General features: G+C 38.7%; 1 protein-coding gene across 1 annotated transcript; it reads right to left on the bottom strand.

The window, feature by feature from the left end:
• Positions 1 to 10725: 10725 nt before the first annotated feature.
• Positions 10726 to 11115, bottom strand: LOC141594857 (uncharacterized). Its single transcript, XM_074414846.1, has one exon. It carries the CDS (start codon positions 11113 to 11115, stop codon positions 10726 to 10728), a length of 390 nt encoding a protein of 129 aa, XP_074270947.1.
• Positions 11116 to 13999: the final 2884 nt, after the last annotated feature.

Raw genomic sequence — 13999 nt, 5'->3', positions numbered from 1 at the left:
CTGATGCGTGTCTTTTATATGATGTTTTACACCTCATTTTACACGCATTTCAGAGCTCATTTATGTAGTTTAAGGCTACTATTTGCCCCAATTCGTATACTTTCTTATTTTTATGTAATATTGCAGATTTATGCGGAAATGAGTAGATATTGGGCCAAATCCGTCCCCGAGTATCCTGCATTGCATTTGACGTGAAGTATTTACTCAAGGAACGAGCTTGGTGCGCATTTCGAGGCCCGAAAGACAAATCCACGAGAAGTTAGAAGTCAAGTATCAGCTACTTCAGTCGATCGACCGGTTCCCTTAGTCGATCGACCAACCCACGAGTTCCAGTAGCTACTGTTCAGCACATAGCAGTCGATCGACCGCCTTGCATGGTCGATCGACCAAGCCGCTAATTCTGACGTGAATTAGAAGATCGAGAATTAAGAAGGCCATAGTACGTTAGGTTTTGGTCAGTTTCATTCAGTTTTAATCCAGTTCTTTACATACAATACAATCATTAGTTTAGTTTGTTATTTTCATCAATAAAGTTTTGTTACGCATTCGGTTTTGATCTTCCTTCTGCAATTCTTCTACACGGTATTCATCTGTTTTGACATTCAGTTTGTTTGCTTCCAATCGTAGTATAGAATTGCTATAATAGTCTCCCGAAGGCCAATTTATCGCTTTATGTTATTTGCTAGTTCAATTATTTCAAGCATGAATTCAGTAGTATTAATTCTTAACCTTATTGTTGTTTTCATCATAGTCATGAGTAGCTAAATAGCCTGTACTAGGATATAGGGGAACTGTAGGATAGGCGGCATTAGAATAGGGAACCTTGAATCGCGCCATGGTCGATCGACCGCACACCCTGGTCCATCGACTGGCCTCGTGAGGTATGCTTCGTTTTAATTAATTTAATTTCTATGTTTGACGAATCGAGTGCACGCGACTAGTTAAATGTTTAGGATTTGACCGACCCAATAAAGATCGAAAGATAGGGAAGGGAGATAGCCTACCTAATTAAGACGACTAGATTAACGAGATCGAAAGATAAGTTAGTTTAGCCTTTTTAGTCACTTTTCAGGACGAAAGTTAGTATTAGTGATATTAGGGACTTGTAGCGAGATCGAAAGATGCTACTTGTGAGAGTGGACCGAGAGGACCTCTTATTTTCCCGTCTCACGTGATTGTTTTAGACCTACCTAGTTTGCTGCCGCCGAAACTATAGTGAACCGACCATCTTAGCACCCTTTTAATATTTGTTTTATCCGTTTATTTAGTTTATTGTCTTTTATTGCCTTTAGCTATAGACCAAATCAACTCAACCCCCACATTCGTTACCTTAGACTAGAATTAGACAATTAATAATTGCTCACGCCTCTCTGTGGTTCGACCCTGGTACCACTAGCTTCTGTTAGTCTTAATAGGTATTATAAATATTATTTTTGGTACTCACAACGACGGGTATCAAATTTTGGCGCCGTTGTCGGGGAGGCAATTGTTTAAAATTATTAGTTGTTTCATTCTTTTAGTTTAAGGGACATCCGTTCCTTAAACTATTCTCATATTATACTTGTAGTTTCTTCTTATGCGCAGGTCACATGGTGGTGAATTACTACCGTACAATCCTGAGATTGAGAAGACTTTGCGCGAGTTGAGGCGATCATCTAGGGTATTGCCGACAGAGGAAGAGTTGAGTACTCTGTCTAGTTACTACGAGAACGAGCTGTTTGAGGAAGATCACTACTACAGATACAGGCTATAACAACGGTCAAAAACCGTTGTTATATAAAAAAGCGGACGTTGTTAAAGCGTCCGTTGTAGAAGGTTTTAACAACGGTTGGTTTACTTAAGGAAACCGTTGTTAAAACTATTAACCACGGTTTTATGTATAAAAACCCGTTGTGGAAAGTGTGACTCAATTTTGGGGGGAAAGTTATAACAACGGGTTGTAATATACAAAACCGTTGTTATAACTAAAGACAACGGGTTGTTTTAAAATAACCGTTGTTGTTTGTTCTTAAAAAAAAAAAAAAAAATTAAATATTACTAGATGCATGCATAATTACGGCCTGTTAGAATTCCAATGCATGCATTATTACTGACATTCACTGTACATATGAACGGATAATATGGAATGAGAAGGGTTAGTAATAGGATTTGAAGCAGCATTATTGAGATAGATGATGATGATTATGGCACAACTTCCTAACATATATATTAATTAAAAAGCAATTAACTCAACCCACACATTGCTTAGTATAAATACATTGCATATCTCAACTAACATTTCCATTATCTCATATATTCATCTCCAAACTCTAACTGTTAAAACAAACTCTACTTAATCTTTCAAATCAAACTCAAAAAACTCTAAGAAAATGAATGATTTCATCCTAAAGACTCTTACCATGATCGAGAACAACAACAACTTCATCCGCCGGTGCCTCCATATTGAGGAAAGTTTCAGGAGCTACCTTGCGGATGCTCGATCCGCACCGAAGCACGCCAAAGAAGATGGCTTGACGGAGCGGCGGCGATTGCGGCTATATGACGATATATAGCAATGCACGAACGGAACCTCCAAATAGCCAAGGAGGAGAGGATGGATACGATAGAGCACAATAAGATCCTCCATGAAAATATAAGAATTGCATTTTTACATATGTAATTTTTTTTTTAAATTTATGTATTTATAAATATATATATATATATATTAATTATGTTTATCTTACTTCTTCATCTTGCTTCTTCATTGTTTTAGTAACTAATTATGCGAACAATACTTAAACAAATAACATAATGGTCGATAAAAACACATATATGCAAAAGAAATAAATAGAAAAAGAAAATAATGACGATGACAGTGACGGCGAGATTTACCTGATAAATACAGAACGTAATAGACGATGAAATCACAATGACGGCGAGAAGATAAAGCGACGATGAGAAAGAGAGAAATAGAGAAAGAGAGAAAGAGAGTGTGTATGTGTTTTGTGTTTGTTTGTCTGCTGTTTTTGTGTTTGTGTTTGTGTATTAAGGGTTGTGTTTTGTGGTGCAAGGACTTAGCATTTTTTGTGTGGTTTATAGTATGGAAGGTATTGACAACGGTTATTAAACAACAACCGTTGTGAAATAAGTTTTAACAACGGTTGTAAAAAACACCCGTTGTTAAATAAGGTTTAACAACGGGTTTCAAAAGTAACCGTTGTGATGACTTTTCACTAACTTTGCGCCAATTTTGCGCCAAATTATTAACAACGGTTGTGAATGTGTGACCCGTTGTTAAAACTAATAACAACGGTGTTTATAACAATACCTGTTGTAATTTATTTTAGTAAAATTCGCGCCATACATTCTACAACGTCTATTGTGATTTTCGTGAATAATCGTTGTTAAAGGGGCGTTGTAGTTGCCTAAATTTGTAGTAGTGGATCCACATTCATCTCCTGTTTCCACTTCTTCAGCTGAGACCGTCACATCTCCAGATTTTCCAGTCATGGCAGAAGAGGCGAGTATAGCCAGTCATTCTAAGCCGACGGCTGCGAATCTTTAAAAAGGATTCGCATTACCAGAGGAAGACAGAAAATTCGAGCCGAAACCTTCTTATATTAACTTGGTTGAGAGAAACCAATTCGGGGGAGCTGCAAATGAAGATGCAGCTAAGCACATGGAGACCTTTATCGATTATTGTTGTTCCATACCCCCACCAACTGACGTGACCCAAGACCAGGTGAAGGAGACAATTTTTATATTCTCCCTTCGTGATGCTGCAAGGGAGTGGTACCGAGACCTGGATCGAGCTGCTAATGGGATCACTGACTGGAATTCTTTGGCCCTAGCATTCTACAAGAAGTATTTCTCTGCCTCGAAGACGAATGCCATTAGAGCTCAGATCACGAATTTTAAACAGGGTCCAGATGAGAACTTTCATGAGGCGTGGGTCCGTTTCAAGAAACTGGTGCGAACCATACCGCACCATGGGTTCGAGAAGTGGAGCCTATGCAATCAATTCTACAATGAGCTCTATGACGATCAGAGAGCTATCCTGGATGCGGCAGCTAGTGGGAGGTTCCAGGAGAATGTTGGAGAGACTAAGGGGTGGAAGATCATTTATGATTTGGCCACCCATAAAGCTGAGTATGGGAATTCCAGGGGAAATCAAAGGAGAAGTGCTGAATCTCCTTCTGTAGGTGCACTAGAGGCTCTTACGGCGAGATTTGATAAGTACGAGTTGGGAGGAGCTTCAAAAGGAGGGATTTATCATGTAAATGCTGTTTCAGACGGTCCCTTCAGCTGCAAGAGATATGGAGGAGAAGGACATGCTGCAGACGGCTGCAACGTTTCCTTTGAGTCTTGTGCTGCCTTTCAACATTATAGGCAGACGAACACTTATTATGAACCGAATGTTCATCCGAACTTGAGGTGGAGTAGCCAAAATGTCTTGAATCCGACTCAACCTCCACAGCAGCAGCAACAGCAAAGTTATGTGCCACCTCATAAACAGCAACAGCCATATCAAAAGCCTCCGTATGTCCCTCAGCAGCAGCAACAGTCCCATGGTTCCGATTTTAATGAATTGAAGAACTTGTTGCTGAAAGAGTCTCAAGCTAGAGAAGCCGGGATGAAGATGTTAGAGAGCCAAATTGCTCAATTGGCTAGCAAGAATACAACTCGAGCCCCGGGATATTTACCGACGCAGACGGAGCAAAAAGAGACCCTCAATGCCATTACTTTGAGGAGTGGGTCTACCCTTGATGGGCCCATTATGGTTGAGGATGTCACTGAAAAAGATGAGGCGGAACCAAGCAAGAAGAAGGCAGTGACGAACAAAAACAAGAAAAAGACGATCAACAGGTATGTCAGTCGATCGACTGACATACCCAGTCGATCGACCAGTCTGCGACAAACAGTAGCTTCTGGTCCTGTAGAAGTCAGTCGATCGACTGACATCCCTAGTCGATCGACTGACAGCGCTGCTGAAGGTGATTCTTTTCGTCCTACAATGCCAAACAACTTGAGGGATCACTTGTTTCGGGGTACGACAACTCCGAAAACGTTGAGTCAAGACCCAAATACTAATGGGTCTGTTCTGGTTCCGAAGTACGACCCGATGACAATTAATGGTTCATTTTTGAGACGGTCGGAAGAGGGTTCAAGCTTCAACAAAGAGAAGGTGGTGGATTTTCAGCCTAAGTCCACCGATGCCAGCATGAGAGATTTAGAGGAGAGGGCTAAGTTGCTACTTTCAGCCCCCTATCCGGAGAGATTGGTGCCGACAAAGGAACAGGTATCGTTTAATAAATTTGAAAATGTTGTTCGTAGTTTAAACGTACAAGTTCATTTTCTTGAGTTAGTTAATCAAGTGCCTGCTTACATGAAATTTATGAAGCAATTACTGTCTAAAAAGAAGTCACTTGAAACTGTGCATACTTTCGCACTAACTGAGGAGTTATGCTCCTATTTGACCCATACTGCACCTCTTAAGCTAGAAGACCCAGGTAGTTTTTCAGTCCCATGTAATATTGGCACCTTTCCCATTAAGAAAGCCTTATGTGACCTAGGAGCCAGTATTAGTGTAATGCCTTTGAGTCTTGCTAGGAAGTTAAAATTGAATAGGTTTGCAGTCACGAACATGACAGTACAGATGGTTGATCGCTCTGCGGTCCAGCCAATAGGAGTCTTAGAGGACATTCCCGTGCAAATAGGGAAGTTCTTCTTCCCTGTTGACTTCTTTGTACTAGATATGCCCGAGGATGCCCACATACCTATCATTCTAGGTAGACCATTTCTGCACACTGCTGGTGCAGTTATTGATGTTGGCTCTGGGACCTTGACTTTTAAAGTAGGAAAGCACTCCATTGTCTTTGCCCAGACAGCTAGGAAGAAAGACCCCATGTGGCCCGTAACTTGTAATACGGTTTCTGAAAAGAAATCTTATTTTATACTTCCTGATATGCCTATCTCTGTTCCTACTCCTGTTGTGACACCTCCGCCCCAGACTGGGAGCGAATTGGAGGAAGATTCTTCCATTTTAGATATTGCAGGAGCTGGTTTGGGGAAGGAAGAGCCGCATGTTGCTCCAGCTGTGAAGGAGCCGATCGTTCAAAGAGGAGGTCTAGGATGCCTTAGCTACAGCACTGATGAGGAGCCCGAAGATGAGCTAGTCAAAGCAACAGAGTCCGATTTGGATTCTAACGAGTCAGAAGAGGTCATTGAGTGGGAAGATATCAGACATGCTGATCTGTTGAGTTCTGCGGATGCTGGAGTTGAGAAGAGTGCAGCTGAGAAGATGAGCACTATTGAGGCTACCTCTTGTAGCCAGAAGCCGACCAAGTGGGCCATTCCGTGGCCGTTCTTGATCAACTATTAGTTGATTGAGACTCTTTCAAAACATTTATTTTCTTTTACTTTCGTTGAACTTTTTATCGTTTTGTGTGCGCGAGACTTCGCATTTTAAGTTTGCTTAGGATTTTATACGCTTTGTACCGTTACTTTGGGTTTTGCGCAATTTTAGGCGTGTTATTATGTGCGTTTGCAGGTTTATAGACCATATTAGCTCAAGTTCTCGAGCTAATTGAAGAAATCAGAAAGTTACAGCGAGTTTTCTAGTCGATCGACCGATAAGCCTAGTCGATCGACTGAGGTGCGACTTTCAGGAGCTTCTGTTCCTGTTCATTCCGGTCGATCGACTGCCTACTATGGTCGATCGACCGCTGTCGCTGTTGTACCTGTTCACGACCTTTCCCCTACTGTGTTTGGTCGTTTTGCGGAATTTAGGGAGTCTTCCCTCCTCTTTATTTTCCGACATATTTCTGTTTTCTTCCATCTTTAATTTTTACACATAATTACCGCTTCCACATTGCTTTCTCGGTTTTATGCGTGGTATTGTTGTCTTTTCAGGTACCTATGGTAGCATTGCTGGCTACTGAAACCTCCTAGCTCACGCTGGTTTGGGGAGGTTTCCTTTTGCTGCGCTTAAAGTCTTGTGAGTTCCCGAGCTTCACTTCACATCTTATTTACATTTTTTTCTCGCAAATTCCCGTTTTCCTTTTCTTCATTACATGATTTTGCACAATGGGGACATTGTGTTATTTGGTTTGGGGAAGGGTTTTGCGTTGCATTTCATTTGCTTGCATTCACGTTCACATTTTGTCTTGCATTGTTGTTTACTTTCTCATATATACAACGAAAAATTCAAAAAAATTGAAAAATTTCATCGATATTCAAAAAAATTTCACGTTTATTTTAGCATATAGGTTGAGTCGGAACGGTAGTATTTCAATGATGACATTGCATTTGCATTTGTTTTATGCCTAAGCCTTGCTAAATTTACATGTTATTAGTAGAATCACATATGCATATCTACGAGTTTTCGTTAAATATTTTGCTGGACTTGAGACTTGACTTAGAAATTTGGCAAACTACATCATATTCTGAGTTTTAGAGCCTTATAACTGGTGTCATCTATGACCAGTTCATCTAGGATGTGAGTAGTTACTCCTTATGAGACATGTTACATAAATTTGCATAAATATGAACTTAATCTGTTTAATACCTGTATGCATTCGGTCTGTGGTAAGTTGACACATGTGGAAGAGGTTTCCCTTTACTCATTTTGCCCATAAGCTCCACACTGCCAAAATAGCATTTTTGTCCCGTTAACTACATCCTATATTTAGCCTGTCTTTGTCAAGCTAGTAGTTTATATTCTGGGATTGTTACTTCATTTTGGTGGCATATGCTCATTTTGAGATGTTGTTGGGAAGAGATGAAAAAGGGAAAGAAAGAAAAAAATGAAAAAAAAATGAAAAATGATTCGAAAAAGAAAAAAAAAGAGTGTTGTACTGTTTAATGCAGTCGATCGACTGTTCTACTTGGTCGATCGACTGATGACCGAAAAAGAAAATCAATTCGCATGATTCAAGTCTTTATTAAATGGCGATTTTTGCTCCCATGTTTCATTTATATCTTATGGGTTGTTGATTATTTACTACGGAGATTGTGAGATTTGTGCTTGCTATAGCACCGTGTCGATTGAGATTTTGAGCAAGAATTGGATGTTGCCATATGGTTTTGTTACGGTACTAGCTTGATCACCTGTACCCCACTACCCCCACATTCCCATAAATATTTTGCCTTTCCTGCCCATTAGCTAACATATCCATATTTACCTCGGCATTTGTCATGGTCACCTGTTTGGTTGGAATGCATATGTACAGTTGTAGGGATTACTTTCATATTATATTGCAGGCATGTTCTTATAGGTCGTAGTTAGGTGAGTGTCACTAACAAAATCACTTCTTTCTATCTTTTACATATTTTCACCTGCGCCTATTTGAGTGATTTGAGCGACCCGTGAGAGTCCAATTTGATAAGTTTCTATAGTTGACGGCTCAGCAGTTTTGACGACCACATAACTCGTTTGCATGATTCACATTGCTAACTGATTGTTAGTTGCATTAAATTGGTTTAGGCTATTCAGTGTGCATTTCACTCTGAGATTGAACTCGTTCCATTAGGTTTTAGGATCGAGTCTAGTTTTTGCTTGGGGACAAGCAAGGGTTTGGTTTGGAGAAGTTTGATGCGTGTCTTTTATATGATGTTTTACACCTCATTTTACACGCATTTCAGAGCTCATTTATGTAGTTTAAGGCTACTATTTGCCCCAATTCGTATACTTTCGTATTTTTATGTAATATTGCAGATTTATGCGGAAATGAGTAGATATTGAGCCAAATCCGTCCCCGAGTATCCTGCATTGCATTTGACGTGAAGTATTTACTCAAGGAACGAGCTTGGTGCGCATTTCGAGGCCCGAAAGACAAATCCACGAGAATTTAGAAGTCAAGTATCAGCTACTTCAGTCGATCGACCGCTTCCCTTAGTCGATCGACCAACCCACGAGTTCCAGTAGCTACTGTTCAGCACATAGCAGTCGATCGACCGCCTTGCATGGTCGATCGACCAAGCCGCTAATTCTGACGTGAATTAGAAGATCTAGAATTAAGAAGCCCATAGTACGTTAAGTTTTGGAATAAGAGCTACGTTGTATTCCTATATAACGTAGCTTTAGCATTGAGAATAATTACGGAGTTTTGATCGAATTTCATTCAGTTTTAATCCAGTTCTTTACATACAATACAATCATTAGTTTAGTTTGTTCTTTTCATCAATAAAGTTTTGTTACGCATTCGGTTTTGATCTTCCTTCTGCAATTCCTCTACACGGTATTCATCTATTTTGACATTCAGTTGGTTTGCTTCCAATCGTAGTATAGAATTGCTAGAATAGTCTCCCTAAAGCCAATTTATCGCTTTATGTTATTTGCTAGTTCAATTATTTCAAGCATGAATTCAGTAGTATTAATTCTTAACCTTATTGTTGTTTTTATCATAGTCATGAGTAGCTAAATAGCCTGTGCTAGGATGTAGGGGAACTGTAGGATATAAGGCATTAGAATAGGGAACCCTGAATCGCGCCATGGTCGATTGACCGCACACCCTGGTCGATCGACTGGCCTCATGAGATATGCTTCGTTTTAATTAATTTAATTTCTATGTTTGACGAATCTAGTGCACGCGACTAGTTAAATGTTTAGGATTTGACTGACCCAATAAAGATCGAAAGATAGGGAAGGGAGATAGCCTACCTAATTAAGACGACTAGATTAACGAGATCGAAAGATAAGTTAGTTTAGCCTTTTTAGTCACTTTTCAGGACGAAAGTTAGTATTAGTGATATTAGGGACTTGTAGCGAGATCGAAAGATGCTACTTGTGAGAGTGGACCGAGAGGACCTCTTATTTTCCCGTCTCACGTGATTGTTTTAGACCTACCTAGTTTGCTGCCGCCGGAACTATAGTGAACCGACCATCTTAGCACCCTTTTAATATTTGTTTTATCCGTTTATTTAGTTTATTGTCTTTTATTGCCTTTAGCTATAGACCAAATCAACTCAACCCCCACATTCGTTACCTTAGACTAGAATTAGACAATTAATAATTGCTCACGCCTCTCTGTGGTTCGACCCTGTTACCACTAGCTTCTGTTAGTCTTAATAGGTATTATAAATATTATTTTTGCTACTCACAACGACGGGTATCAATGTCAGTTTGAGACGGAGGATTCTCAGCACTATAAGCTTGTTGTCTCGGAGGAGTGAAAGAACGTTGGCCTGGTGGCCGTGTGCATGGAGTAGTAGGGTAGGGACATTGAGGATACCCCCAAGGAGAAGAACCCCAAGGCCAGCCACCAAAGTTACTCGGCCATTGAGGATTATAAGCCGCGACCGGAGTTGACCCCTGACCCTTATCCATATTGCCATTAGAAGACCCTTTGTTTCCATTATTGTCTTTTCCCCCTTCTTCTTGCTCCAATTTTTATTGGACTTACCTTGAGTGGATGCAGGAGGTCGTCCAAGAATGGACGATGACGTCTCACCATCACCAGAATTCTTGACAAGCGTAGCTGTGGGTGTACCTGTGGTCGTCTGGTTTGCGATACCTGCTCTCGCTAAAGTTAACATAGAGCGCGCACGATAGAAATGTGAGAGGGGATCTTGGCGAATAATATTACCCACCCCATGATAAGCCGGACTTAACCCATAAACGAGTTGAAAAACAAGACGACTATCAATTACCGGATATTCGACGTTCTTTAGCTGATCCACAAGGCTTTTCAAACGTTGGCAATAGACAGAGGTGCTAGAGAAATTTTCCATATTAATATGCGGAAATTATTGTTTGAACATGACAGCCCGAGAGTGTTGATTATCGTGAAAGATGTTTTTGATACGATGCCAACATTCTTTGGCCGTGGAATTCTCTTCAACAATTGTTTTAAGAAGTTCGTTGTTGACGGTAGCGTAAATCCATTGCAATACCATCGCATCAAGAATTTCCCAAAGTTCTTTATCATCCTCCGGTGAAGGCGCAATTTCTTTGCCCTTCGATGGAATAAGATGATTAAGCACGCGAGTTGCCTTAGCGTGGTTCGTGAACAAAGCGACCCACATAGGATATTTATCATTATCCATTCCAAGAGTGACAGAGATGTGGTTCCTGATGTTGGCTATGGCCAACGCCGGGTGAAACGAAGAAGAAGAATTATATTTCGTGTTCGTCATGATAGTGGTGACCTGAGGTCTGAGAGAAAACAATTGATAGATTGTCGCGAAAAACGACGGCTAAGGTAAGAGTGGAAGCGATTTCGTAAGATCGATGCTCTAGAAAGCTGATACCATGAAAGAATGTAATGCTTGAGATTTTATTGAATAAGAGAAGCGTACATATATACAAGGCTAAAGCGATATTCTAACCTAATGGAAACGATATTGTTAATCCTAATAGACGATACAAATTTTACAAAAATATTCACACAATATTTATTGTCTAACACCCAATAGACATCCATATTATACATTTCATAATAAAAAGTGATGATTTTAATTAGTGAACCTTTGTATATTTTTCATGGTCATATTATTACTTTTAGTATCTTTTTACGTTATTGTAAAATTGTCTTGAAGAAAAGTAGAGGTGGTGGCAATTATTGATACGACCCGAAAATACGACACATATTTGATACGAAGTTAGAGTGTTTGTGTTAAGACATCGTGACCCATTTAAGTAATTGGGTTGACACTAACAAAACACGAAACTTAAATGGGTTAGGTTAGGGTTGAACTCTTTTGACACGAATTCAACACGAATAACCCATTTGTTTAAAAGTGTCATAGTCCGTATATATTTGGATTTAATCAATAATCCAAACAAACAACTTAAAAATAAACATTTTTATTCGTTATATTTGAGATAACAGAGCTATAACGCTTAGCTTTTTTTATTAGTTTATTGGGTTAAATGAGTTAAAAATGACCTTCTAAAAGATAAATGGGTTAAACAGGTCGGTTGGGTTATAAAAATTAAATGGGTTGGGTTAGGGTTGAGACAAATGACTCGTTTATGTAATTGGGTCGGGTTAGGGAGGTAGTGATGACCCGTTTAAAGTTGGCACGAACACGACACGTCTTGATTTATTTGTCAGGTGAGAAGTATAGTTTTTTTTTGGCAAAAAATCTCATTTAAAACGGAGATATACGTCTTGAGATTAAGACGAGTCAATTATGGTCATGTGGGATAAATAAGATAAAAGCAGAATGTATAGGGAAAAATCAAAAAAATTGCACTATGTATATGATATCCCGTCTTAACGAAGACCGCTAATTTATTTTTGTTATCGTATAGTGTATACCTTTATGTTTAACTAGTTTTAATCCCGTGCAAAAAATGCACGGGGTATTTTTAATAATGAATTTTATCAAGAAATGTAAAAGGAGTAAACATCACGTTTATTAATACACTAAGCTAAATATAAAAAATACATTACTCACTCTGGAAAGATTGAAGTGTAAAATTACTTATAAAATTATAAAATATATATTGTACATAATCTTAAATCACATAATATTATTTTTATTCAAAAATCGGTTTTTCTTTTGCAAGTTAATTTTATTTGTTGACTTAAATTTGTACAAAATTAAAAATAGATTTTTTGTTAGGTATTGTAAAGTTTTCTTAAAATTCAAAGTGTGGAGGTGCATAAAGTAGATTTCAAATGACAATTTTATTAACATAATAACGCAACCTTGGTAACCTTGATTTGTAAAACTTGGTGAATAGACATATAAATTTGTAAAACTAAACGTGTAAAAGAAAAGAACTAAAATTAATTAATTTATTCTTTCAAATGGGCCCTACCACTAACAAAACAAATACATATTTTCCTAAAATCTATCAGCCAATCAGAAAGCTTAAAAAAACTCGACTTTTATATTATGTAGATTCGGATTTGAGTCGAGTAGAAACACTAATAATAAAACTCTCTCGTAAATTTAACACTTTTACATTCACATAGATTCAACCCAAAACCTCTAATTAATTTAAAAGAACAACTTAGCCGTTAATCTAATCTAAGTGCTTATCGACTGAAGGACTTATGCATTGTTGTGCTTATCTAAGTACCTTAAATAACTCTTTTAACAAGGACAGTAATTATTCGTGCATACCTACCTAATGGAGGAGAGTTTCTCTCCGGTCCTTAAAAAGAAATGGAGAGACCATTTTTTTTTAGTGGTCCAGATCGTATTCTAGCCTTATTGAACGGCTCAAAATTTATTGGTAAAAATAAAAGATAATGAGGTTTGATGAGGAAAATATTATTAAATGAGTTTAAGAGAAAAAATGGAGAAAAAGAAATGGAGATGATCTATTTCCTACCTAATGAAGCACGATTGGATTCCATTAATAATGGTACTTTAATCCGTTAATAATCGTGCTGCTCACTTACGCAGTGTTTCCAATGCGACGACTAGCTAATGTCAAATAGTCTCACGCGGTAAATGAAGTTGGAATAGTCCCGCTGAACAAAGAGAAAAATGAGAACGAGAAGCCCAAAACTTGACTTGGTTTTCTGACAAACCCGTTCAATCAGACTCGGATCGCCTCTTGCCCGGCCCACCTAGGGTTCAAATTTATTTGGGACATTCTTAATAATGTCGACACATAACCAAATAACGTAGAGAAATAAATACGGAAAAAAAACGTAATTCTCTCTTAAAAAAACTCTCCCTAAAAACCTTAGTCTCCATCAATTATTCGGGGCTCCCATCGATCATCAATCGATGGTAAGCCCCCAAAATTGCTTTATTTTTCAATCAATAGTATGCAGATCTATGTTCTATTCAATAATAGCCCCTCCTTCTGGTGAGATCCGTTTTTCCGTCCCTTATTTCGGGGGTTATTCATTTTTAGTGGGTTTAGTCTCATCAGTAATATAGTCAAGAATAGTTCGTTGATGGTTTGTAGCGTGTTATTTCATAGGGTGCAAGTGATTTGTGAACGATCTTTGGAACCAATCAGAGGTAAATTTTATCTCAATCAAACGAAGGATCCCCTCAAAAACTACATGAATATAGCGATAATAGAACGAGCCGAATTGTCAGATCATGG

Source organism: Silene latifolia, chromosome 8 (assembly GCF_048544455.1).
Source record: "Silene latifolia isolate original U9 population chromosome 8, ASM4854445v1, whole genome shotgun sequence".
Taxonomy (NCBI): Eukaryota; Viridiplantae; Streptophyta; class Magnoliopsida; order Caryophyllales; family Caryophyllaceae; genus Silene; species Silene latifolia.
This window is presented reverse-complemented; position numbering and strand designations above follow the sequence as displayed.